We start from the raw sequence: 27,135 nt of genomic DNA on the forward strand, positions 1-27,135 counted from the left end.
AACAATGCAGCCGGATACAGGCGAGGGGAGATAGCACCAGGAATCTAGAAGTCTTCGTAAACAGTTGACCTCAAACAGGTTGTAGGTTTGCGGCACAATCTCTACATACACACGCACACTTTTTGGGAACCACCGTCACATTTGCCCATTTCCATAGTGACAGCAGGGCATGAGGGTCACTTAGTCTACACCTTTTATACCAACTCTGACTGGACTGTATGAGTGGAAGTGCTTGCCGATTCCTGTATCACAAGAATTGTTAAGAGGTTGTCTGTGAATTATGATGCAATGGGTCTGATAATCCAGCCAGGTATCATGAAATAAAGTAACCGACTAGAATGCTAATCGTTGGTGACTACTGGTGTTTCAGATTTGGGTGAAGAGTGTGATGCCATGGCAGCCTAGACCTGAGTAAGGTCGGCCGCGCCATGGGACAAGAAGGACATGCAGACACAGTTATTGGGTTACTGGCATTGACCCCTTGCGGCTGGCAGTGCCTTCCTTTTATTACTTCCACCGCGTCATGACGTAACCCACGTTGCTCTTCCCCTTTCTTTATACCACATCGAGGAAAGGGTGTTTTTCATTGCATTAGAGAGCCCCTTTTGCAATGTGTGTATGTAAACGTGGTCTTTCGACTATTACTTGGAGCATGAACGGTCTGTCAAAGAGTCTGGTAAAAGTTTCACTTACTATACAGATTTGGAAACGGGGCCCTGTGTGAGACTCCTTCCCACGTAGAACGCGTCTGTGGTAATAAAAGAGGGACACTCCATAAATAAGGTAAGTAATTAGCTTTAATAAGGACAAGACCCCATCCGGATATGTCACCAATCGAGTCAATCAGGTCAATGCTAACAGTGCACCAACTGTCATCTGTCACAGCAGGTGTGCATGCAATGGCATTCCAAAATAGAACTTTGGGATGCCACTGCGTGGGAGGCAGATACAACATGTTTCCTCTTACATATAACAGGTGATAAAAGGAACATGGTGATGAAGGTAATTAAAAACATTATTAACAACATCTCTATATACAAAACCGAGTCTCCATAGGATGTGTAACGCTTACCTGAACTCCTCGGGAGTGTAATGCCTTCTCAGTCTGTTGACCTGTACTTGGGCACTTTTTGGATTCCCTTTCTGTATAAACAATAATAACAACAATAGGCTGCTATAACATCTATTTACTCAGAAGGTATTGCATTAAATGTATACCTATGTAATCCTCCCTTCTCACCTGTGTTTACTTTTTGTGGAGCTCTCCATCCTGCTTTCTACAAGGGCGCGTTGAGTTGAAGAAACCATGACATTTGGAATGCTGAGGTACTCTATAGTCTCTTGCCTTGACAATGTCTATACTTTTTCCAGAATCAGTCTTTGGGTTAAGTATCTTGGAGAAAATACTTTAATCTGTATGTCTTGAATTAATTCCTACATTGGAGAGATCTCTCTTTCTAATTAATTGACTTTTTCTTGCAGGTTCGCAGAATTCGGAAATGATTCATGACTGCGGATGACTGCGAAGCTACTCAGGATGAGGAAACGTTTAACAAACGTAAGTTCGTCTATACAGAGTTACTGCAGCCTTTAGGAAGAGTGCAGAAAAAACGGTGAGGTGAAAAACTCGAAGTACCTTCAGGTACGTAAAACTTATTTAAACTTCTTCTGTTATTTTCTATTAAATTCATTCGTTAATTAAATACCTCTGTTTGTCTGCAGGTTTTCGGAAAGCTGAGGAAAATACCTTAGGAAGATGCAGAGGCTGCGGAAGAAACTTCTGACTGAAGATGCTGCGGTTATGAGCAAAAAACTGCTGCTTGAAGATGCTGCGGCTGTGAGAGGAAACTTCTGACAAAAGCTGCTGCGGCAACGAGCGACCAATGCTGAATGAAGGACCGCTTCGGAGATAACTTCGGTAAGTATTTTCTATAATCTTTTGTATTTTGATGCTTTTTCTGTAAAACTAATGTCTTTATTTTCTCCTTTGACAGGTTCTGTGAGGAGAAATGCTGGTAGTGAATGGAACGTGCTGTAAGGTGCAAACCGATTTTGCGGCGGCCATCTTTAGAGTATGAGACCAATGTTATCTCTATGAGAGTCTATGGAAACACGTATTGTGAATGTTGCGAATGCCATTTATGCCAGGCAAACACCCACCTTTGACCTGCTGACTGATGTAATGTTCCTTGCCAACCTTGAATGCCTGAATGGGAACTGTGCTCACTGACTGGGATCATGACAGTTTTACCCCCAAAAATCCCCCCCCCCCCCCAAGGATAGACCCTCCGGCCCTGGTTTAGTAGGGTGTTTCTGATGAAACGTCTGAAGTAATTTGGGGGCATGAATGTTTGAGCTAGGTTCCCCAAGTCCTGTCCTGTGGACCAAACCCTTTCCAATCCACTAGGAAAAATAATTTCCTTTTGACAATCTTGGAATCTAAGATTTCTTTCACCAAGAATTCTGGTTCACCTTCTATGATTAGTGGTTTTGGTGGTGGTTGTAGTCTGGTTCCCGGATTCACTGGTTTTAGCAAAGAAACATGGAATACTGGATGAATTCGCATGTGAGATGGCAGGTTCAATCTTACTGCTACAGGGTTGACAATGGTTTCCACAGAGAATGGGCACAGAAACATAGGCTGGAATTTACGTGGACATTTAAGTGCAATGGGCCTCATTACACAGTAGGCGGAGAACCATGGCGCTATTAGCGCCATGGTTCATGCCGGTAAAATACCGGCACCGCCTTGTTGGAAAGGGGAATTACCGCCCCATTTCAAGGTTGGTGAGGCGATAATTCCCCCTTCCACCATTGCCCTTCCCCATTCTCATTTTTGCCCCATAGGGCAAAATGGGAATGGGGAAGGTTCTAATTACGGCACCACAAATTGCGGTACCGTAATTAGCTCCCTGGGTCCCTTTGCGGGTTGGTTTTTAACGCCTGCAAAAAGCAGGCGTTAAATTCCCCAACCCGCAAAGGGACCTCGTAGTAAGGCGGTAAGGATTTACCGGTACCGGTAAAATACCGGTACCAGTAAACCCTTACCGCCTACCGTGTAATGAGGCCCAATGTGTTTAGAAGACAACCATACCTTGTCTCCCACTTTCTTCTCTGGAGATTTTCTTCAAAGTTTAACTGCAAATTTCTTTTGGCTTTCTTTAGCTATAGTCAAATGTTTCAGAACCTCTTTCTGTATCTGGGTAATGTTCTCATGAGGATTCTGCACTGCTGGCCTCTCTAAGGATTCTATTGGATCGAAGGTAGAGGTCGGAGGATGTGAACCATTAAGTATGTAGAAAAGGGTATAACCTGTGGAAGGGTGTTCAGAGTTATTATAAGCATACTCTGCTACCCAAAGGACATCCACCCAAGAATAATGTATCTGGTGGAGAAGACATCGAAGGTATTGTTCTAGAGTCTGATTGGTTCTTTCTGTTTGACCGTCAGTTTGTGGGTGGTGACTTGTAGATAAACGTACTTCGACTTTAGCCAACTCACATTTCCTCCAGAATCGGGAGACAAATTGACTCCCTCTATCAGAGATCACTGCAGATGGAAATCCATGAAGATGTACAATTTGTTCAAAGAATACATTTGCTAAGACTGATGAAGTAGGAAGCCCCTTGAGGCCAATAAAATTCGCCATTTTGGAAAACAACCTGGGTCCTCTTGACTTTCAAGTCTCTAACTCTGAAGTGGCCATGCTAAGGAGAATCTGTGCCTTTAAGTCTTCTTCTGAAGATCCAGTGACTCCCAGCACTTTCTCTTCATGAATTATAATCACAGGATCTGGTGTACATTGGATCTCTTCTTTCTCTCCAATCCGTGACAAGGCATCCGCTTTACCATTACATACCCCTGGGCGATAAGTGATAACAAAATCGTATTCCGCAAAGAACAACGCCTAACAGAGATGTCTGGATGATTGAGCCTTTGCGTTGCGTAAATATTGCAGGTTTCGGTGGTCTGTGAAAACTGTGACGGTATGCCGGGTCCCTAATAAATGGTGTCTCCATTTTTTGAAGACGTCTTTTATTGCTAGCAACTCCTTATCTGTGATGCTGTAATTTAATTCTGTTGTTGGACATTTCTTGGACCAGAAAGCCATTGGATGCAGTTGTCTGGTTTCAGTATCTTTCTGGGATAATACAGCTCCCATTGCAGCACTGGATGTGTCAGTTTCTACTACAAATGATAGGTTGGGTTGTGGGTGTCTCAAAATGGGAGCAGTGGTAAGATGATTTTTTTAAGGTCTTGAAAGCCTCTTCAGCTTCCTCGGTCCAGGAGAATGTCTTGTGTTTTCGCAATAACAAAGTTATTTGATGGACTAGTTGTGAAAATCCAGCAACAAAGCATCTGTAAAAATTGGCAAATCCTAAAAAAACTTTGGACTCCTTTCACTGACATAGGGGAAGGCCAATTCAGAACTGCAACAACTTTTCGGTTATCCATTTGAATGCCCATTGGTGACAGGATGAATCCCAGAAACTCCACTGAGGTTGCATGAAAGGAGCATTTCTCTAGCTTGACAAATAGCTTGTATTGCCGTAATTTCTTAATAACTGCTCTTACATGGTTTATGTGCTCTTGGACCGAGCTTGAATAAATTAGAATATCATCAAGGTACACTACGGTACAGATATCTAGCAATTTGCATAAAACATCATTCATAAAGTTCTGGAAGGCTGCTGACTCATTGCATAAACCAAAGGGCATGACTTGGTATTCATATAAGACGCATTTTGTGTGGAAGGCAGTTTTCTATTCATCTCCTTCTTTGATTCTCACTAATTGGTAGGCTCCTCGAAGGTCAAGTTTGGTAAAAATGTGGGAATCCTTAACTTGGTCCATTAACACTGGAATGAGTGGAAGGGGGTACTGATTCTTAACTGTGATCTGGTTTAGGGCATGATAGTCTATGCAAGTACGAAGTTCCCCTTCCTTCTTGGGTACGAAGAACAGAGGAGACACCATAGGGGACTTAGCAAGGTAGTTATCCAAATAAGTCTTCAAATTAATATTTTCTTGTTCAGCTAAGGCATACATTCTGCTGCATGGGGTTTTTGAACCAGGGATCAAATCAATTTGGCAATCATATGGCCGATGAGGAGGTAACATGTTAGCCTGTTCTTCCTCAAATACTTCTTGAAAATCCTGGTACTCCGATGGAAGAGTCCATATTAATCCAAAGTTCAGTACCATCTACTGCGGTGACATTTTCTACCACAGCCTTTGGGTGCATACCAATAGCCATCTTGCCTGATATTTCATAATCCATGTAGTTCCCAATCGCACCACTGTTCACAAATGCTTCCAGAGCATATATCTTGGAAGGTTGAAGGTCACTACTTAAGATAACTGGAACAACGAAATGAGCAATCTGAATTTCCTTCTTCTGGCTCGACAACTCGACCTCTACAATTGTCGAGCGTTGGGGTTTTCCGGCAGTTCATTTTCTTTGATATTCCTGTCCGTCTTGTCTACTGCTCCCACTGGTTTCCACGGTGGTTTCACTGGACAGTTTCGCAAGTGATGACCCGCTGAACCACAATAGAGGCATAGATTCTGTTGTCTTATTTTGTTTCTTTTTTCCTTAGAAATGGGACCCCGAACACCTGCTAACTGCATTGGCTCAGAGTGACTTTCAGTCATTGGACAAGTTCCATAATCTTTTGACGAACATAGAGTGATCTAGTCTCTGATCTGGCCCGATCAGAGCACCGGTTCTGCAGTCGGTGATCCAGCTGTATAGTTAGGTCTATACATTCGGCACAACTTGTAGGAGGATTCACTACTTGCGCTAATATGCCTTTGAGTTCTCATCGGTTTACTTTTGTCATGATGTTCCAAGACCTCCTCCTGTCCCCTTTGTGCACCTTCCTGTGAATTATCCAGAAGCCTGACAAAATCATTGACGTGTGATACAGAAGGCACCTCACCACTTACCTCATGTGGTTGCTCCTGTCATTGTCTCCCCTGTACCACTCATCTCCCACTCCCCTGACTTCATCACTGTCTCTTTCCACAGATACATTCCCCCTCACATGAGGATTGTGCACAATGGCACCACAGCCTTTTCTCCACCTTCTGCCATCACTGCTCATGGCATGTCTTTTCGCCACTCTCACCACCTCAATGGGATCATAAAAACAGGAAGACCTTTTTGGCACCCCTAAAGGTTTCCTTATTCGCACTACATCACCCACTCACACCCTATTCTCATTCACATAAATATTTTCATTAGCACACTGTTTATCCACAACCAGCCAATGAGGGAATATCTTTGAGTGCATTTTTCTGCCCCTCATCTTCTCAAACTGTATTACACCAGTAAACACTGGTGGCTTGTCTCTAAACGCCCTCATCATTTCTTGTATGCTTTGTCTCCATTCAAGACCATTGGCGAATGCCTATTGAATAGTTTCCTTGATAATGCCATTAGTGCATTTAACTAGCCCATTGGCCTTGGGATCATATAAGGCTGTACAGTGATTTTCAATGCCATTTTCTTCCAAGTACCTGAATACCATTGTTGGAAATCACCACCTTGGGTATCCCTATCTAGAAAACAACCTTTCCATAAAATCAATCACACACCTGGTAGAAATGTTTCCACAAACTACACCTCAACCCACCTTGACGCATAGTCAACCATTGCAATGGCGAATCTATGTTCCTGTCTCAACATGTTCATGGGACCCATAAAATTGATCGCTACTTTCTCCCATGAGCATCCACATTCCCAATTTCCATCTTATGCGTTCTTAGCGATTTATCACTCACACCACAAGGGAGACAAGCACCTACCTCCTCACCCACCATGCCAGGCCACCAAAACTGTGCTCTTGACCTGCGCTTGGTCAAGCTCTTACCCAGATGCCCTATGTTCAAACGCTTGACCAGTTCACTCCGAAGAGATGTGGGGGGAATCAATCATTCACCTCTAGCTAAACCCCACATGGAGCTTCTCAGCTCGTCCATGATCTTATAGAAAGGTGAACTGACCTCCTCCCCACAGTGCCATCCCCGTTCAGTTTTGGACATGGCCTCCTTCAACTTGCTCGCTATTATTATCAATGCCTTACAACCAGGCCTCTTTGGAAAATGCATTGTACACAGTATTGACCACCTGCTCAATCCACTCATCACTCACTGTCTCTACTTCCGCAGAGCATATCCTGGGGACTTCGATAAGCCATTGGCTACAGGATTACAACAGCCCAGAACAAATCTGACTACAAAGTTGAAACCATACAGGGCAGATAACCTTCTGGTGATCCTGGGCGTGGCTAAACCCGAAACCCATGTGGTAAACAGATGCACCAGGAGCTTTGTATTACGCCAAACTCTCCCTCTCAATAGTGGAATACTTGAATTCAAATGCAGTAAGAGCTTGTGCAGCAAATGCTACCGGTACTTCCATGCCCTTCCGATAGTGACTAAGAACTGCACCCAGACCATGGGTACAAGCAGCATCCACAGCAATGGTGGTTTCCGCCAAGGCATCAAACCTGTGTAGTGTGGGTGCGTTGGCCACTTTCTCCTTCATTCTCCTGAATAATTTCTCTTCTTTCTCTCCACACATAAATTTCGCCCTCACTCTCAACAAATCCCTCAATATAGCGCACTTAGCTGAAAAGTTCTCTATAAACTTGGCATAAAATTCGGTCAGACCTAGAAATTACTTCTGCTCATCCTCGTTTTCCGGGGCTCTAATTTCCAAAATGGCGCCAACCATCTCAGGACGTGTTTCCAGGCCTCTTGCATGCAGGGTGTGACCCAAGAATGATACTTGTTGTACCTTAAATTGACATTTGTCCTTCTTGACAGTCATTTCCAACACCTCAAGCCTTCTAAGGAACTCATTTACACTCACATCGTGTTTTGACTCCATTTTCCACCCACCACAATATCGACCTGGAAGCATCTAATGTCTGGGATGCCCCTTAACAGACATTCCATGATTTTCTGAAAGGCAGCAGATGCCAAGCCGAAAGGTAATCTTTTAAACTGATATGCACCCATGGGCATGATAAAAGAAGTAAGCGCCCTTGATGTGTGGTGTAACTCCACCTGGTAGTATGCTGCCGATTGGTCCAATGTGGAAAACCACACCACCTCCTCCATGTTGGGGTAAAGGGTGTCTGTCAACCAATATATTGTGATTCAAATCTCTTAAATCAATGCAAAGCCTAATCCTTCCATCAGGATGCTGGGTAACGACAATGGGAGACAACCACTCACTACATTCCATCGGTTCAATAACCCCCTGTTCGCAGAGACACTGCTACTCCAACCTGACCTTTTCCCTAACTCCAAACAGCAAATTCTTCACCTTGTGTACGCACGACCTGGCACCCTTCACTAACTGAATTTTATGGCAATATCCACACAATTTACCAATCCCTTTGCGGAACACCTTGCTGAACTTCCTACCCACCACCTCCCTGAATTTCTCAGATGTATCCTTACCAATCCACCTTACTTGTACCTCTTTTCCAGGGTGTTAATCCAATCCAAGCTTTCCCTGGTGCTTCCATCCCAATAAACAGTCCCCTTTTGCTGCCACATACACCTTAGCATGGATGTGTTTGTTACCATATGCAACTTTGCACCACACAAAACCTTGTATATCAATTTTGCCACCACCATCTGCCTGGGACTGGATGTCGCTTGAGTGTAACATGTGACTCATGCCACCCCACATCTCTTCATATTTCTCCTCTGAAATAATAGTGTATGGCAAACCTGAATCAGCCAATGTCTTCACAGGACACCCGGACACCACAATCTCTACCTCTGCTGGGGTGTACTCCCCCTATTTATCATCTCCCACTTCCCCCACAATGTGTACAATCATATTAGACCACTCATTATTTTCTTCCAACACACACTTCACGCTCACCTCACCCTTTGCTATATTGTTATTGGACTTGCAAAATCTTGTGAAATGTCCCAATGTGCCACACTTCTTACACTTACCTCTCATGGAAGGACATTCTTTAGGGTTAAGGTTATGCTTTCCAAATCCATATCTGGGGCAATGCCTCTTGCGGTTAACTTGCTGGGCATTTTGACTGCCTCCTGTTCTATGCACACATTTTCTCCTCCTCACAAAAAGGCTTCATTGTCCCCCCTATCCTTTATCACACTTACACTCTCCTTGCCGTTTTTTGCATTCACTTCCTTGAGACACCAGCTCCACAACCTTCGCTATAGTTAAAGCTTCTTGTAATGGCAGGTTTTTCGCCTGCACAGCTGTTCTTGTATTTTGGGATTGGATGTGTGCATCATTAGTTGATCACGTATATATTCATCCTCCCTCCCTGTAAATTTGCACGAAGACAGTAACTTTCTCAAGTCAGCTACAAATACATCCACGGATTCACCAATACCCTGCTTCCCTGAGAAAAATGTATACCTTTCCAGCACACTATTTACCTGTTTATCATTCTGAACTTCCAACTTCCTCATTGCCTTCCCATATAAGCCATCACCATCCCTGCTCCCCCCATCCTCCCCATTCACCCCTTTAACATCTGCCAGTTTCTTTATCACTCATACCGCCTCCACTCTCACACGACACATGAGAGTAGAAAACTTTCTTTCATCAGAAAATCTCTCAAACCCAGATGCCACAAAATAATTTTGGAAAAGACCTTTCCAATCCTCCCATGGTACTGGTGGTTCCCCTGGCATGGCTAGAAATCCTGGAGGTGGATCAAGATTCTGCATGGAAATGACAATGATGAAAAAGCACTCACCCCGGGTAAGATGGGGTGCAACCCCAAACGGCACAATAAGATCCAAACCAGAGTCACAATAACTACATGATCCATGTCATTGAAGAAATGATGAAGCGCCCTACACAGCCCAGATCAGAGCGGGCAAGGCAACATTGTCATTGGAGAGACACCTTACGACACAAGGGTGTGGAAACAACCATACAGATTTGATGATTAGATGATAGAGTGAAAGTGTATGTAAGTGTGGAGGAAACACATGCAATTCTACATAGAACTCTATTTAAAAACTCTAGTTGTTTGTTAGTGCATCGATGCATGGCATAGATTGTTCCTTACCCCTCATTTCCTTATTCTGCAACTCTTTTCCTTTACTACTACTCATTATAAAGAAGAAAACTAAGAGGAAATAAAAAGGGGCATATGTTGTAAATTACATTGAAGATGTGGCTGGCAGCTTGTCGCGATGCTCACACCAGGTTCCAGGCTGCCAGGCCACAGGGGAATTCTTGAATGGAAGCCGGTTGGCGGAAGGCGAAGACGCCAGGGAGCAAGCGGTCAGGGGTGATCATGTTCGGGCGCCTGTGTACGAATGTACGAATAAACTTCCCTGAGCACCTTTTACTTGAGTTGGGATGTACCGCTGCATTGTCTGTGTGGGAGAGGAGATGACAGGTCTGTCATGTCATTTGGAAAGTGTAGAGTGAACTTGGGTTGAGTGTTCCATGCAAGGCAGTTAGTGCCTTTCTGCAGAGGCTAGTGGGTCTGCCAGTAGATGTTCCCTCATGGGCTTTATTGTGATGCTAGTTGTAACCTGTACAGTATGTCTGTTCAACAGAGGGCTTGTACCCTGTCCTGCACGAGCGATGCAATCTTATGGCACATGTAGGTCTGTGTTGTCATTTGGAATGTATAGAGCAAGCCTGGGTTGAGTGTTCCATGCAAGGCATGGGGTTCCCATCTCCAGAGGCTGGTGGATGTACCAGTGGGGTACTTTATCCCGAGGCTACCTGTGATAAAAAAAAAGGTGTATAAATAAACCTTCTCGTACTCGGCACGAGGCTCCACTGTACTTGTTTTCGTTTGTGCTTGCCTGCAGACCCTCTGGTCGCATTGCTGTCACAACAGCTGGAGCGGCTCTAGCAGATGGTCACCTGACAATGAGTCTCTTCCCCAAGGGGGGGGGGGAGTCGGGACTGGAGAGAGAGGGGCATAGAAATAAAGAAAGGAGAGAGAGAGAGAGAGAGAGAGAGAGCGAGAGAGAGAGAGCACAGAGAGAAAAAGAGAGAGCACGAGAAAGGCATAGGGAGAAAGAGATAGAGCAGGAGAGAGGCGTCGAAATAAAGAGCACCGAGAGAGCAAGCGAGAAAGAGAGAGCACGAGAGAGCACAGAGAGAAAGAGAGAGAGCACGAGAGAGGCATATAAATAATGAAAGCACAGAGAGCGCGAGAGAGAAAAAGAGAGAGCACGTGAGGGAGCCCTAAATGTGTGTAGGATATGCCGGGTACCGTTTAGCTGTATAACTAACTCGCTAGGGCTGGCAAAAAGTGGCACAAGACGTGAGAACTAGGCCACGGGATGGCACTATCTGGCATGTGCTTGAAATGCTAACATGGTGGGCATCTGATGACACACAATAGGAGTACGTGGCGTACAGAGGCAAAAACAGGGGTGCATTGGCATTTGAAAGCAAAATCCAGAAGGTAGCATAAGTACCTGTAGCAGTAAGTGTCCTTTTTTCTTTTCATTCTAATTAGAGCGTTAGTCACTGGCTGCCATTCCACCTTTGGTTCCTTCTTCCGTAAAACGCTGTTGCAGTCACTCGACATTGCGTGTTGAAGAAATGAAGGTGATGATGAACACAAAAAGGCACCGCAAAATGGAGGAGCCACCCCTGATTACCCGGGCAGTGTCCCCCTCCGGACCTCCCCTTCTCGGGAGAAAGGGGAGGCGCAGTGCTCAGCGCAGCAAAACGAAAGCAAAGCCCACGAAACAGGAAAGCGCGGCGAAACTTGGGGAAAACCCCCGAAGGGCAGACAAAAGAAAGGGGAGGGGTTTCCCTCTTTATAACAGGCAGGATCTGTAGGGAAGGCAGCATCCAGCCACTGCGAAAGGCACCCGCCCAGGAGTCGCAGAAGGAGCTTTTCGTTTTGTTTGCACAACCTTTGCAGCAGCCGGAATCAGGAGGTAGCAGAGGAAACAGCGCTGTCGCGAGTAGATGATCTGCGAGCACAGGTGACGGAGGAGCGGTCGGAAGGACACAGTACTGCCGGAAGGTGAAAATAACAGCAGCAGGCACCACCGTCGGGAGGAGAAAACCCACAGGCTACTGGCTGCAGAGAAACATTGGAGGGACGCCTCGCTGCTAGAGGGGACTACTGCGGCGGGTGTGTGAAGCCGGGAGAGCGGAGGCCAAGGGTGGAGGGTTACCAAAATTCACAATATCCATGGTACTACAGGAGAAGGGATAGTTACCGTTCCCGTGATCTACCTAGATTTGAACAGAGAACCCCGTACCAGCCGGAACGGGTGTCCCAACTGGAGCGCCAGGTCCAGAACCTTGCCCAGGATCTGGGTCGCATGTTGAGGGCTCAACAGAACTCTCAGATGAACATGGCGGCTCAGAACCCCACAAACCAAGCGTCTGGCACCCCAGAACAATGACGGGGAGAGAAACCTGACAATTTACCGGTTCCAGAGGAGGAGGCACGGGGGTAAGGGGGGTGTAAAGCCCTGGAGGAAGCTTCCTTCCTCACTCGTGAAAAGCACCCAGGAACCAGAACACAAATCTCTTGCCCCTGAAATTCTGCAACCCAGGGAACAAAGGGTGGGTAGGAGGGTGGTCAGTCAAAAATGTCGATAAAAAAGTCGAATGACAAAAATGTCGAAAAAAAATATAAAAAAAAAAGTTGAATGTATTCTTTTTTTATTTATATGTATTTTTTGGGTTCGGTAAGTAAAAAAAGGGATAAAATAAAAAAAAATAGAACCCCCCCATTTCGAAAAAAAAAACATATTGAAAAAGAAATGTGACTTTATTTTGACTTTTTTTTTCTACATTTTGACTTTCGACATTTTTGTTTTTGCCCAAATGACTATAAACCGGGTAGGAGAAATAAAGACTTTAAAAAGGTCCATTTTGTGGAGGAAGTTAGTGTCCTCCAGTTTGAAGGGGAAGAATCCTTAAAAGATTCTGGGAAAAAGATCTTCTCCTTCAGGGTCAGGGGAACTCCTCCCAAAGAAAAATGGGTCCCAAGAGATCTAAATGAAGACTGGGCGGGTGTGGGACAGATTCAGAATTGCCCATCCTTGAACCCAAGAATGAGCATGCAGGGAACCAAGTATTTAAAGAGGAGTCCCAAGATTCACAAATCAATTCTGGTGACTGCCTCTAAAAAGGGGCTGGGGGCAACCCAGAATCAGAAAAAGGGGAGCCCGAAACTCCCCAAATATCAGAATGTAAAATTTTGCTTTCAGATTCCCAAACTCCAAAACAGAATTATGCCCAAACTACCACTGTGTCGGAGTCCAAAATAAGGAAATTGACCACCCAGCTTGCCCAAAATGCACATTACCTTTGCCCACTTAAGGAGAAGGAGGGTTGATTTTTGCCACGGTCCAAGTGCAAGGGCAGTGTACCTTTGCAGCGCTGGTGGACACTGGATCCCAAACCACTCTTCTGTCAAAAAGGGCCTTTGAGCAGCTAAATTCAGGGAGGGGGGAGAGATTCCAGATCCCTCTCACCCCTCTTCCTGAACAACTCCACATCTTCGATGGGAGTGAAATTCCTGTCAAGGGGACTGCGGATTTGGAAATAAAAATTGGGCGACACAAAGTGAAACACCCGATCATAGTCGTGAATCCAGAGGGCACACCCTGTCTACTAGGGATTGACATCCTGCGTAGGTTGTCCCCCCTAACAGACTGTGTGAACAAGGTCCTCTGGACTCAGACTAACAGGCCAATAAAATTAAAACAGAGTGTCAACCATGTTAGTTTAAATGGCACATGCCACATGGTTGAACAAAAACCTGATCATATTGAGTTTCATTTCCAGAACAATCAAATACCTGATGTGGCAGCAAGTGCTGTAGGACAACAAATTGGTGATGAGAACTCCTCTCCATTCCTGAAAATCAACCTTCCTTCCAGTTTCAAGTGGCATTCCAGACTGGAAGGAAATACTTTGAAATTCTATACCAATTCATAATCTGAAAATCCCAATTCTATACTCGAAAGTGATGAGAAACAAGCTCAAAGTTTAGCTGATATTCAGAAAATTAGAGAAAAGTTGTTCATCCCTATTCAGTTAAATGATGGGAAGGGGTCTGTTCTCGCCTGAGTGTGCGTGAACAACGGTAAGAACTTCATCAGCGAAGCCATGTTCCGAAAGCTCCCAAAAGATCCAGCCACTCCCACATTTACATTGATCAATAAGTGGGAAATGGCCCTGCAAACTCCCAATTCCAAACATCTCCTGTCTAGCAGGTGTATACTCAAAATTTCTATAGGAAATAAAAACATAGAATATAATTGTTGGGTTGTGAGAGTTGTCCCTGCTGCATTCTATTTAGGCAGAGACATTCTCAATCATTTTGCCATTAATTTGGACTTGATAAATTACAAAGCCTTGTCCCGACTAGGGGGCAATCCCATAGACTTTGATTATTCAGAAAAAGCATTTCGGTCAGCCCAATTGCTGCCGTATGCAGTTGAAGTTCAAATTGGAGAGGAGGTCACCATCCCATGATGGACCCGACTATTCCCACTTGAATTAAAAATTAAAAGAGGACAGAAACTGCAGAATCCTGATGCATATGTCCACCTCAACGTCCATCTCCAACAGCAGGGGATGGGGTTAAACCCAACCCCATTAGTCAATACAGAACACAACACCATTCCAATATTGGTATATAACAGCGAACTCAGGAGTATCACTCTGGGCATAGGCACCATTATTGGAATTGCAGCTGATGACCATCATTTTTCCATGGATCTAGGAAATGAACTGATAGGACCAATCCCCAATTACTGCTTTGACAATGATAGTGACAATGACTTACCACCAGGCAGGATCTTCACCCGGCAAGGGGGGAATTTCCTGGTGTACTCTTCCTGCCCTTATGGTGAGGAAGAGGTGACCTGTGACGTCAGGCAGGATGAAATGATCTTCTAGTTCCACAATGACAGCCTCTCCCACCTGAAACCCTCTGTCCAGGTCAATACTCTAACCAGGGACCTCTCCACCCAACTGGTGGAAGCCGCGGAGATAGCAAAGCCCGAAGTCTTTCCAGGCTTCAGGCAAATGGTTGAAGAGTGAGTCAACCTTGCTGATGCCTGTGAGACTCTGGAGCAAAAGCAAAAGTTGAAACAGGTGTTCTTAGATTTTCAAGATCTCTTTGCGGTGGACTTGTATGACTGTGGTCGCACCGAAATCTATACAACAACAATTCCCATGGACCCTGGAATGACTCTCGTGTTTTTGAAACAATATCGCTTGCCTTCGCATCCATGGTGTCCCTGATGGAAATAATCAAAAACCTTGAGTCCTGTGGGATAATTCATCCAGTCCACAGCACCTTTAATAATCCAGTGCTGGAGAGTCTGTGCTGACCTTAGAGAGCTAAATAAATGGGTCCACATGTCCTGTTGGCCTCTCCCATACATTGACCAAGGACTGGCCCAGATCCATGGGTCAAAGGTATGTACTGCCTTTGGCCTGACCATTGGGTACTGGATTGTGTCTGTCTAGGTAGGACCAATACAAGCTGGCCTTTACCTTCGGGGGCAGCGCAGCAGTACATGTGGACCCGGACTCCCTTTGGATACATCAACCCCAGCAATGAATTCAACATCTTCCTACATAAGGCCATGCCCGACTTGAAAGGGGTAACCTGGCCTATTTGGATGATGTCCAGATAAAAAGCTCAACTGTGGAGGAACACATAGCAGAAATCTGTTATGTTCTGACCCAGTTGGGGGTTGCCGGAGCAAAACTATCCTTCCAAAAGGCACAGTGGTGCAGGGCCCATGTCAACTTCTTGAGGCACAAGATAACTCCTGAGGGTCTTTGTCCCGAGGAGAAGAAAGTGGAAGCACTCCTAAAACTGAAAGACCCCACAACTCTGTGTGAGCTAAGAAGACTTCTTGGACTGACTAATTACAGTAGGAAGTTCATTGAGGATTACGCAGAGATCACAAGACCCCTGATCCATCTGTTGAGGGGGGTCAAGTGGGTGTGGGGTCCAGAACAAGCTGAGGCAGTAAAACAACTCAAAAGAAGCCTCTCACAAGCGCCTTGTCTAGCTTACCATGTCAAAAACAAGAAGTTCTTCTTGGAGACAGGGTTCTCGAATACATGCTTGACAGCAGTATTATATCAAAAGCATGACAAGGTCAATAAAGTCATCTCCTATGCAAGCAAGACTTTATATCCTCTGTGGAGGAAAAATTCAACTATTACTGCCCGTTCATCCAGGGGGAACACATCATAGTGGAGACTCCACACCAGACTCTGCAATATCTCCAAAGTGACAGAATCTGGGCCAGAAATGTGAGAAATTCCAGAATTATTTCCTGGATTCTGTCAATGCAAGGCTTTCCTGTGGAGGTCAGATATGGCAAAAACAAGAAGAGCCCCCTCGCGCAAGGTCTGGCTGACTTGCATGATTGTGCCTGAGAAAACTGTCTCAAGGACGAAAGTCTTACAATCCAGGACAACATGGAGGTGTACCTGAATTCCCTGGACAAAGTCTATGAAGAAGACAAGAGCGAGTGAATGCTCACAGTTTATGTGGACGGGTGCTCCTACCATGTTGACAATAACAGGGAAAAGGAATTGGAGGCCGGCGTTGGGAATGCTTGGGTGAATGATGCCCTGCAACCTTTCACTGGGTACAAAATCCATCCCCGCAGTAGTCAGGTGGCGGAGTTGATGGCAGTTCATCAGGCCATCCTCACTGCCATCCAACACCAACTCCATTATGAACTGGTCATAATTACTGATTCAGATTATGTCCAGAACGGGTTAGTGGAGCACCTGGTTAATTGGAAAACCAGAGGCATGCTATGTGCTAATAAAAAACCTCTCAAACATGGCAAGCTAATCCAAAAAATTGATGATCTGGTCACCTCTAGTGGGATGACCATCTATTAGAAGAAGATCAAGGGTCATTCCAGAATAGAGGGGCCATACAGAACTGAAAACAACCTAGCTGATCAGCTGGCCAAAACCGGAGCCATCCAAGAGGACCTCCTCAAAATCAAATCCCTGTTGGGGGAAATCCAGGTCACTGCTATCACTAGGTCCCAGACAAATACTCACAATGAACTCTCAACTGCCCAGTGGAGTAAGGAGACCCCAGATGCTGATTTAATCATAGCACAAAAAGGGGATCCAATTATTGGTATATCTTATCAACACATTGAGGACCCTGAGAACTTTCCCCTGACGGCTACCGATTACATTGGAAAAGAGGACCTCAGAGTGTTGATGAAGTCTCCAAAAATGTTCCGAATCCAAGATGGTTTGTTGGTAAGGAGATCGATATCTGGCTGTGACCAGGGGATGGTCCCTACCTCATTCTGAAGCCTGATGCTAAGTCACGGCCATGATGCGGCCACAGTCGGTCATTGGGGTTTCACACTTCTTTAGAAATCTTGCGGGATGTTGCATACTGGCCACACAGAGGGCAATATTTGAAAGGGTGTCTTATGTGTGTACAATTTCAGCCAACTTCACTCACACACCGAGCTCCCCTCCAGAAGAGGGGGATGACACTGCCTTGGTCAGATTTACAAGTAGTTTTCATTGGGCCCGTGATTCGCTCCTCTAGGGGGAACAAGTACATGTTAACCATAACATGCTTGTTTACCAAATGGGTGGAATGTCTCCCAGCCCCAAATTGCAAGGCAGAAACAGCACCTGCGCTGATGATCAACCACATCTTCTCGTATTTTGGCCTACCCCAAAGGATTGAGTCAGATCGAGGTAGTCACTTCACCAGTGAAATGATGACAAAGATGTGGGAGATACTTGGGGTTAAAAGGAAACTTCACATTGCATACCGGCAGTCCTCTAGTGGTGGAGTTGGTGATGTACAATAAAACAATTGAGAGCATTCTAAAAAGGTTTGTGGCAGATTTTGGGCCAAGTTGGGACATCTGATTACCGCTTGTTTTGATGGCCATCAGATCTACACCTTCTTCTGCAACTAAGATGTCTCCATTTGAGCTGATGACTGGACAAAGGATGGTGCTGCCTCAGCATCTGCTCTAAAGAACACAAGAGCAGACACTGATAAACGCCTCCACAACTCATGAGTATGTTGAGAATCTAAGAAAATACCTTCAACATGCTTTTGCGTACGCTCAACGGAATCTGGAAAGATCTGCAGACGATATGAAGAATCAATATGATTTAAAAACAACCAAAAAGGAATCCCAAGTAGGAGACAGTGTCTACTTGCACAATTTCCAAAGGAACCAGACCAAAGAATGTACATTTTTGCCAAGCTGGTGGGGTCCTTTCGAAATTGTAGATAACATTTCACCTGTTGCCTACGGAATCAGCATCCCCAAAGGCGAACTGACAGAAGAGAAATGGGTCCATATTAGTCAGCTGAAGAGTTGTCACCCTAGGCACATTTTGCAGTAAATTGAAGAGCCAAGGGAGAATCAAATAGAGGAGACATCTGAAGAATAAGATCCAGACAAAGAAGAACCAGAAGGGAACAGATAGATTTATAGGTATAATTATGTAACAGGGAGTATTTTTCTTCATTGTCAATTGTCATTATTGTATGCATGTGTGTCCTACTGCTGTCATCCTTCCGGGGTGGCAGTCAGTGGGAAAATGTAGTAACCTGTTCTTTATTTTATAGATTCATACTGGTTGCGCCTATTCATAACCAAGGAGGACCTCCCCAGGGACCTGGAAAGGAGAAGTCGAAGAAGATCTCGGGGTGTCGCTCAACACCATAAAGGAAGATCCAAGAGAAAGCTGTGGGTGTTGCTCCATACTATAACAAGAGACAACAGGAGGATCGTGGAGCACTGCTCCCTGATGATGAAAGGACTACACCTGATGGACCCCGTTTTGCACACCTGATGGACCACGCTATGCCCCACTGATGAATCTCACTTTCCGCTACTCTCCCTCGACAAGCAATCTCAGTAGAGTCAGGGGTTTGGGGGGGAATTTGTGGGATATGTTTACCCACTCAGCAGTACTTCCCCACATCACCAAGCTGCACTTCAGTAGAACCAGCAAAATAGCTGTGCTGGCTCCTGTGAGCGCCATTGCACCCAAACTGCATTTGCACAGACAAAAGGATGGCTGCACTGTCTTGCCAAGTGCCATTGGGCAAGATGGAACAAGAAGTACCCCGAGAAAGGCTACTAGGGTGTGTTCTTGGTTGTCTTAAAGAAATGGAGGGAAAAAGCAGCGCTGTTTTGCTGCAAGCCCAAAATTCCCATTGAAAAAGGGAATATTTCACCTTTAAAAATGATGCCGCTCTGATGCTATTTTTCCCTGTTTTCATCAAACTGCTTTTATCAAAAAGACCCTATCATGTCCAGCCATAGTCACACTGTGCTCCATCAGAAAAGAGCCGTATTCCTGAATGACAGGCTGTGCCAGCCAAACCTGAGAAAATCAACAAAAGCTTTCCTTGCTACACGGGAAACGCTTACATTTTGCTACAAAATGTCAAAAAAATCATTGCTTGAAAAGAAAATCATAGCTTTCTGTGCACATGTCAATTCCATGAAGACTTTTGCCTTGTACAGACTGTTGTGTAAAACAAGCTGACTACAGCTACAAAACCATGTGGGAATCCAGATGGAAGAGCAAAACCGAATTTGAAAGGAATATACCAGCTTTCACCACATGTGTCAGAATGGGCTTTTACAAACCAGAGGAAAAAAATGCCTGTTTTAAAAAGTACAATCTTGAATGAAAGCTTGTCCATGCCTAGCAATGTAAAGGGGGTTGTTACTGGGGAAACATATATGGGCTGTTTCATTAAACAGGCTTGTTTTGATTCAGGACAAACTAAAAGAAATATAATACTGTTAAACTGCATGGACTGGATTTTGCAAGCTCCCAAAACAGGTTATTCCAGGTTGGTCAGAGCTAAGGCTTCCCCCAAAAGGGAACCACCATAAACTTCCAGGACACCTGGCTGATAATCGCTAGGTTGGAAACCTTGATTGACCAAGACAAAGAAACTTCACATACTGATCAGACTTGGGTCTGGGCTGAGCCATTTTACAATGGAACTTCTAGGACATGGATGTGCAAAGTGAAAAATCACACTTTCTCATGACTTTTACCAGAAGCTTCAAAGGAAATCTCTGTGACAACCCTGGGTTGAGGGGGTAGCCTTGGAAAGGCATGCCCATATATGGGGAGAAACACAGTCTCTCCTGAATTTCCTGCGGCTGCGTTCCTGATCTGCGCCATTCATCTTGCTAATTCCAGATTTCACTAGAAGTCCAAAGCATTGCTGACCCTACTCCAGCAAGGCCAAAGCATTGCTGATCCTGTCCCAGCAAGGCCATTGATCCAGAAAAACCCCCCACTTAAATCCCATTAAAAAAGGGAAAGCTGTGATACCTTTTGCATTCTGAAATCAGACCAGCTTGCTGCCCAATACATGCATGCCCGCTGCAACCCTGCCATCCAGCTGTTCTGGCCATCCAGTGACCAGAATTGCCTAGCTGTTTGCTATAAGGTGTTTCCGCCGTGTGGTGATCAGACCCAGTTGGCTGTTCCATAATTCCAAACCTAAGCGTGGAATGTGAGTATCTCCCCATCACAGAGAAACACATAGGGTGTCATTACAAGTTTTGAGGTATCCATGGTGCTATTAGCATGATGGCTGCCTCCAAAGTCGTGTCCGGGTTCTTTGAATGGGAACTTACCGGGTCATTCCAACCTTGGAGGACCCGGTAAGTCCCCATTCAAAATGCCCTTCTCCATTCCCATTCGAGCCCCCATAGGGCTCAATGGGAATAGGGAGAGAGCTAATAACGGGCCCGTAAATAACTGGCCCGTTATTAGCTCGCTGGTCCCTTAGCGGCTCCCGCTAATGACGGCTGGTTTTACCAGCCGGCCTTAGTGGGACCTGCTAAAGGACCTCAGAATGCGGCAGTAAGGGGTTAAAGGAACCGGCATCCTTAGCGGCACCATTAACCCCTTGCTGCCGCACTCGTAATGACCCCCATAGTCTCCCAATCTTGACCCTTTTGTCTGTATTACACTCTCTAAGCAATCCTATTTATACCCTGGTAACTTGTTAAAACTGTTAGAATTCTCTGTGTACCCTGTCCTTGGTTTCTAAGTGCTAGCGCCATCTCTCTTTTCATTTCTGTCTGGTGTAAATCCTAAGCCCTTAGTTATATATTTTGAGTAATCAAACTAATTTCCAGTTAAAGTTGAGCACTAGGGTGATAAGGTTGACCTCGCGAATCAACCTTGGAGCTTACTGTGTTCCTCTTTAACAATATAGTCCAGATAATTTAATTTAGTTTAAGTAACATTTGCCTTTCTTTCAAAACCGAATGTTTTCATTTTAACTGCTCTATTTTTCCTATAACTAAACCCCATTCCACCCTGAAAATCTCATCCAAATCTTCAGCTACCACCATTCTTTCACTTTGATATTGTCCCTGTGATATACATCTGTCCCCAAGAACAGAAACCGCATTGCGATTTTCAGTATTTCACCCGTTTTTATAAAAAAAAACTTTCCTGTCATTTTAAATGGGAATTGAGAAAATTGCAACTTTCCAACGTGTCATTCAGCTGCAGCATGTTCTAACTTTCCACTCATTTTCGAATAGTATGCTATTTTTTGATCCACTGCATTGTGATTGCTAGTGTTTCTGTATTCCTGTTGTTGGGAGAAATCATATTTGCCTCACACATTTAACCGCACATTCATTATTTATTTGCCCATTTCCGAGTGTCATTTCATGCCTTTGCAAAGGGTTTAAATTAGGAGAAGGTTAGCCAAGTGCATTGCTTCCATTTTCATTGTATTTATCACCCCATTGGTGATTTCTGCCCCATATTAAAATTGTATGATTTCCTTTGAATCTTAAAGTAAATAATTATTGCATTTTCAGTAACCAGCCTGGTTCATGGTCCATTGTGACCCGGGCTATTTTAAAAAGGGGGTGGTGAGACGAGTTGTGTACCATCCCAAATTGAATCTGCATAAAATAAAGAGAAAGTCATCTCAGTTGTGCACTACATACTAGGCTGAGACCAAGGTGTGTGTCACCAGATTGAAATCCTTAACACAGTGGCCGTTGCTGGGAACAATGGGCCGAGGCCCACTGAGACTCAAGCGCTATTGAGCCAACACTCACAGTAGCACAGTGCTTACAAGATCCAGATGGCTGCTGCTAAATTATTATTTGACTAGACACGGATAAACATTTCCTTTGAATGTGCGAGAGTGACTGAGAGTGGCATGAGAGCCAACCTTTTTTAAAAATTATAGTTTAAAATGGTACATTTTACAGCACACTTTCTGTGAAAAAATGGGTAAAAAGCCAACAGTTTTCATTTGGCTATGTAGTGTAACACAATGACACATCTAATAGATGCCAGGTCAACTACAGTGCTTACAAGCATTTTTTAACAGATTTTCATGGTGTTTTTCCACATTGACAACAATATATAGTGGCTGTGCCCAAACATGCCTATTCTGCCTACTCCAATGTAGGCCAGTAGCCAATATAACCACATACTGATGTCCGCTTTGCCCATAAGGCCAGTAACAACAGTATCAAAAAATATATATCTATACTGGCTGCACTAATGTTGACCAGTATCCCCATGTTCACTTTTTCAATAATGGCGCTGAAAAGTCTATGCCACTTTAAGAATACACATTCCTCTCGGAGCCTCTCTGGACCCGCCTTGAGGGGGTCTTTTGGAAGAAGGTGTTGGTTGTTCCTCAATCTACCCCAATTGCAATCCTTCGAAGAGAACTGGGTTTGTCATCCTTGGGGTGTGCTGTCCCCTAGAACAGATTAGCCCTTTTTGGAAATATGCTGTTCTACCCCCTGACCAACCACCTTGTAACTGATCTATAATGAAATGAGGCAGGATACTAATCCATCTTTGCAAGGATGGCGCCTGGAAATGTTGAAACGTTTGGAGGACATTGGAAGCTGCTTGGAACAACTTGCGACAAATCCAACACAAGTAAAAACAAGACTGAAGACCCTTGATTGGATTCATACGTTAGAACTCGCTAATGGCTATCGTTCAGTAGCCCATTTACCATCAGAAGACCGCAAGCTGAATATTGTCTGTTCCTATTTGAAACAATTTCCGGATTAAAAAAAACAGAGACCAATTTTTGCAGGCCCGCCTGAATCTCCTCCCAACCAATGAGATTCAAGCTATCCGGTCCCTGTCACAAGGAAACCTATGTCGCTTTTGTAGGGACACAACTATCGTCGAGTCCTTAATACACATTGTGACAGTGTGCTGGGGCCTGAGAGAGCTAGCACAAAGCATCTTCGACCTCTCTTTTCCGATTTCATAGCCTCGGACCCCGAAGTGTGCTGGAATCTGTTAATACAGGGACATAGGACAAAAAATGTAATTGCCCTCGTTCGTTTTCTTGCCAAGATGTCTTTTGAAACAGGTTCTATTAGAGAAATTTGATCTGATATGACTTCGATCTAAAAATAAAATCTTTTTCTCTTTTTTATTCTTAAATTATTTAAAGTGTTATAATCATGTTATTATCATTTAGGCATTGATTATTCTGTTTGGTTGTGTTTACCGTTTTAAATTCTGATGATGAACCTGATGATGAATTTGAAAAAACGTCTTTGCTCCTTTCCATATTACACAAGTGGCAAACATGGGTGTAAAAACATTTGCTCAATTTATAGTAATGAGCAGATGTTAGTTAATCTGGCCCCTGATGTAATCAAGTAGGTGGGACACTGGAACATTTGTAATATAGCTTTAGTCAGACCACAGACACAGAGACCTCACAATCTCCATGTGCACCTCCAACTGTCAACCCCTGAACCCAATCAGGCATTTGTTTAGATTCCTAATGCTAGACAGAGGAAGGTAGGTGGTGGCTGTCCACGTTAGGCCCCTCCTTCAGGTACTGGTGTTCTTTCCTGCTGCCCGCTTGGCCAACTGATTTGCCAAGTCTGATAATACACACAGTTACCTGATTTGTGGTGGAGGGGTCGAGTGGAGCGGCAGCATACAGGGACCTGTTTCTACAGCCCATAAATTGCTTGGCAACAAGGCTCAGACCCCACAGCTCACATGTCTTCCTATACACCGCTTGCAAGTGCCGTTCTGAAGTCCCTGGAGCCACTGACTGGAGAAAAAACAGAAGATAAAATCAACGTAAGGAAAATAGTTATTTTTTAAAACGAAAGTGTTTGCGTGTGTGTTTATTTTACATGTCATTCAATGTGTGTGTGTGGTTCTATGTGTTTTGTGTCTATGCAAGAGAGCTTGAAGGAGTGTGTGTGTGTTTGTAAGTGTATGTACATGTGGGTTAGCGTGTGATTGTGTGAATAATTAGGTGCCCGTGCGAGTGCGACACGTGCATGCATATGAGTGTTTGTTTGGTGGGGTACTGGAGTGAAACCAACAGCATGCCATGAATGCGTTTCATAGTGGTATGATGGCATATGTGTTGGGCACCAATATGAAAGTGTTTATGGTGGCAATACTGTCATATGTTTGGTTACAGGTTGCATAAAAAAGTGTCGCACAGCGCAAAGCTAGCATATATTTTAAACACAGACATCATAAACATGTGTTTTGTTGTGGAAGTGCTGGCATATATTGTGGGCACTACCATGAAAGCGTTTCACAGTGGAAATATTGGCATATATTTGTCACTGGCGACATGAAAATGTATCCTACTGGACCAAGCTGACATACATTGTTTATAGAGGAATAATTAACATGTGTTTTACACTGGCAATGCTGTCATAGACGGTGGATACAGGCACCATGAACATATTGTAAAATGATACATGCACAGTTGATGACCTGGCATCAATCTATTTAATTTTTGTATGTGGTACCCCACATAACAGGTTTTAAATTGTATGGCCTTTTAACCAGTTTTTCTCCAAAATTGTGCATAAAAGTTACAATTTCTATCCTTTATTTTAAAAATGTTCTTGGGGGCCTCTCCCCTCTCCCTCCTGAATCTGCCGACTTTGATTAACACTCCTTAGGTAGACTTGGTCACGTACACTAATTACAGGGGAAGTATTAATGCACTTCCAATGAAAAAAAACACAGCCCGCACTTACCTTGAATCGTGTATAATCCAGGTGCCTCCTCCAGATCCCCTCTCCCCCAGCACCAAAAATTGCCTCTGCCGCTTGCACTTGACATTTAGACAAAGCTGTGATGAAGTACAATCACCTTTTGCACTAACTTTCCATGCACTCATCTAATGCACAGCTTGCAGTTACATACCTGTGCCCCCTTTGATTGGGCCTCCTACATAATAAACAATCCAGCATAATCTACTAAACGAAACATACCTGTAATTAACACAGCATCCACAAGAAGCAATCCATCAAAGATCATGAGGTTACAGAGCTCAGATGAAGCACATGCTTCCTTGCCTCTTCTCTCCACTACAAGGCCAGTCAGATCTCAGGTTCAGGAGTCCCTGATCTCTCACTTCAAGTGTTCACACCATGTGCAAAGCAAAGAGCATGTCACACAGAATTATGTGGAGGGATTTCGTTATGATCTGTCATTTGTCCTTTGCAATGGCAACATTTAGAAAAGACCTAATGAAGTCGGTGATGGCGTTTCTGTGTGGTTGATGGTGCACAGATTGTGTTATGTGTGAGTGTGACAATGCCTATTTGTCGGTATCGGGTCAAATAAACGAATGGCAAAACAATAAGGTCGAAAATAATACATTTTTTAATTGATTTTTTCGTTTTTTTATGCACATTTTTTCAAAATAAATAAATGGGGTAGGGTTAGGGAATAAAAAATGATGGGATTGGCAAGGGGGCTGTGGCCGATCTCGCCCCACATTAATAAAGGTGAAAAAATTCAAAAAAACAATCAATTCTTTTCGAAATTTGAAAAAACAAATCACTGTATTGGGCCTTGTTTTTTACTTTCCTAACCCAAAGTACTGTACTCAAGGTTTTGATGATTTGGTGGTGATATCGCTATTGAGCTGAAATTGTGGTTACCCTGAGATGCTGTTTTGATTTTCTTAGATGGTAAATAATAAAAATGTTATTCTTAAAATCTCTTTTTCGAAAAAATCTTACAATAAGGATAACAGGCTCTCTCTAAGCACCTGCTGCTTTGGTGACAGTACATGGATTGATACATTATATCTAGTCTGCTACTGCCCACGTTCCTAATTACCATGAAATTGCTTATTTCCCATCAAGCCTTTGTAATGAACTAACCAAATTGAGAAGTTACAGCAGAACACACGAAGTGGAGTCCCTGTTATGTGTCAATATTGTGGATTTCATTCTGTATGTTACCTTTTCCTAGTTTTGCAGCTCACCGGCAATGAGAGGGCCTGGTTGCCTCTGAGTAGCACATGATGGCTACAAAATCACATCAATAAACCATTCATATTTCCTCTTTCCCACGTAGGAGTCCCAACGGAGCTGGAGTGGAAGAAAGTGGTTGGCTGAATTCTAGCAGCACAGATCAAAATTATGCCATCCTAAACACAGAGCCTTTGCAAATCCAAAGAAATCTGGGTAAAAAGGCAGAGTGTGTGTTCTGGGACTCTTACTTCCCGAAAGTGTTGAAGATTACAGGTAATCTCACAGTGGCAATCACGGTGCTTTCCCCATTCTGTCAAAAGGCCTCATTTCCAAGCAATCAAAGGAGTGTGTCCCGGCCGGGTGTGTCAGGTTAGCAATGTGCCAAGAATATTGCACAGATGGGGCGACAGTGGCAGGTGGTTATTTGGGTGGCAGTAAATGTTTTCCATGAATATGTACAGAGACCAAGCTTATTGAGGCAGCTGGAACCAACTAAGAGATGTTCGGGGTGTGTGGGGTGGGTGTTTTCCCCCCAAAGAATTAAAAAAATGTGGTTATCTCTGGCTTTTTTTCAGAACACTTTCTGTGAAGATTTGGGTAAAAAGCCACTCTTTGCAATGTGTTTTGTAGGGTAACACATGTAAAAATCTGAAAGATACAACAAGCCACCAACATTGCACAGGAGCATTTTCCAAATCATTTTCATGATGTGTTTGGCCAAAATATATTCCAGTACAAAACAAAATGTTCATGCTTGCTGTGCCCATACATATGAAAGAAGTCTGCACCAATATATGGCAGTATTACTATATGTGAACCTACCTCTCCTGT

General features: G+C 44.1%; 1 protein-coding gene across 1 annotated transcript in view; it reads left to right on the top strand.

Moving 5' to 3' along the window:
- LOC138527822 (cholinesterase-like) overlaps nt 1–27,135 on the top strand; it is a 69,014-nt gene that overhangs the window by 14,951 nt on the left and 26,928 nt on the right. The window contains exon 3 of the mRNA XM_069639152.1: nt 26,408–26,673. Coding sequence (XP_069495253.1) covers nt 26,408–26,673 — 266 coding nt within the window. The remainder of the gene's footprint in view (nt 1–26,407; nt 26,674–27,135) is intronic.

The sequence above is a fragment of the Ambystoma mexicanum genome, chromosome 1p (genome assembly GCF_040938575.1).
Source record: "Ambystoma mexicanum isolate Mex_15411 chromosome 1p, UKY_AmexF1_1, whole genome shotgun sequence".
Lineage (NCBI taxonomy): Eukaryota > Metazoa > Chordata > Amphibia > Caudata > Ambystomatidae > Ambystoma > Ambystoma mexicanum.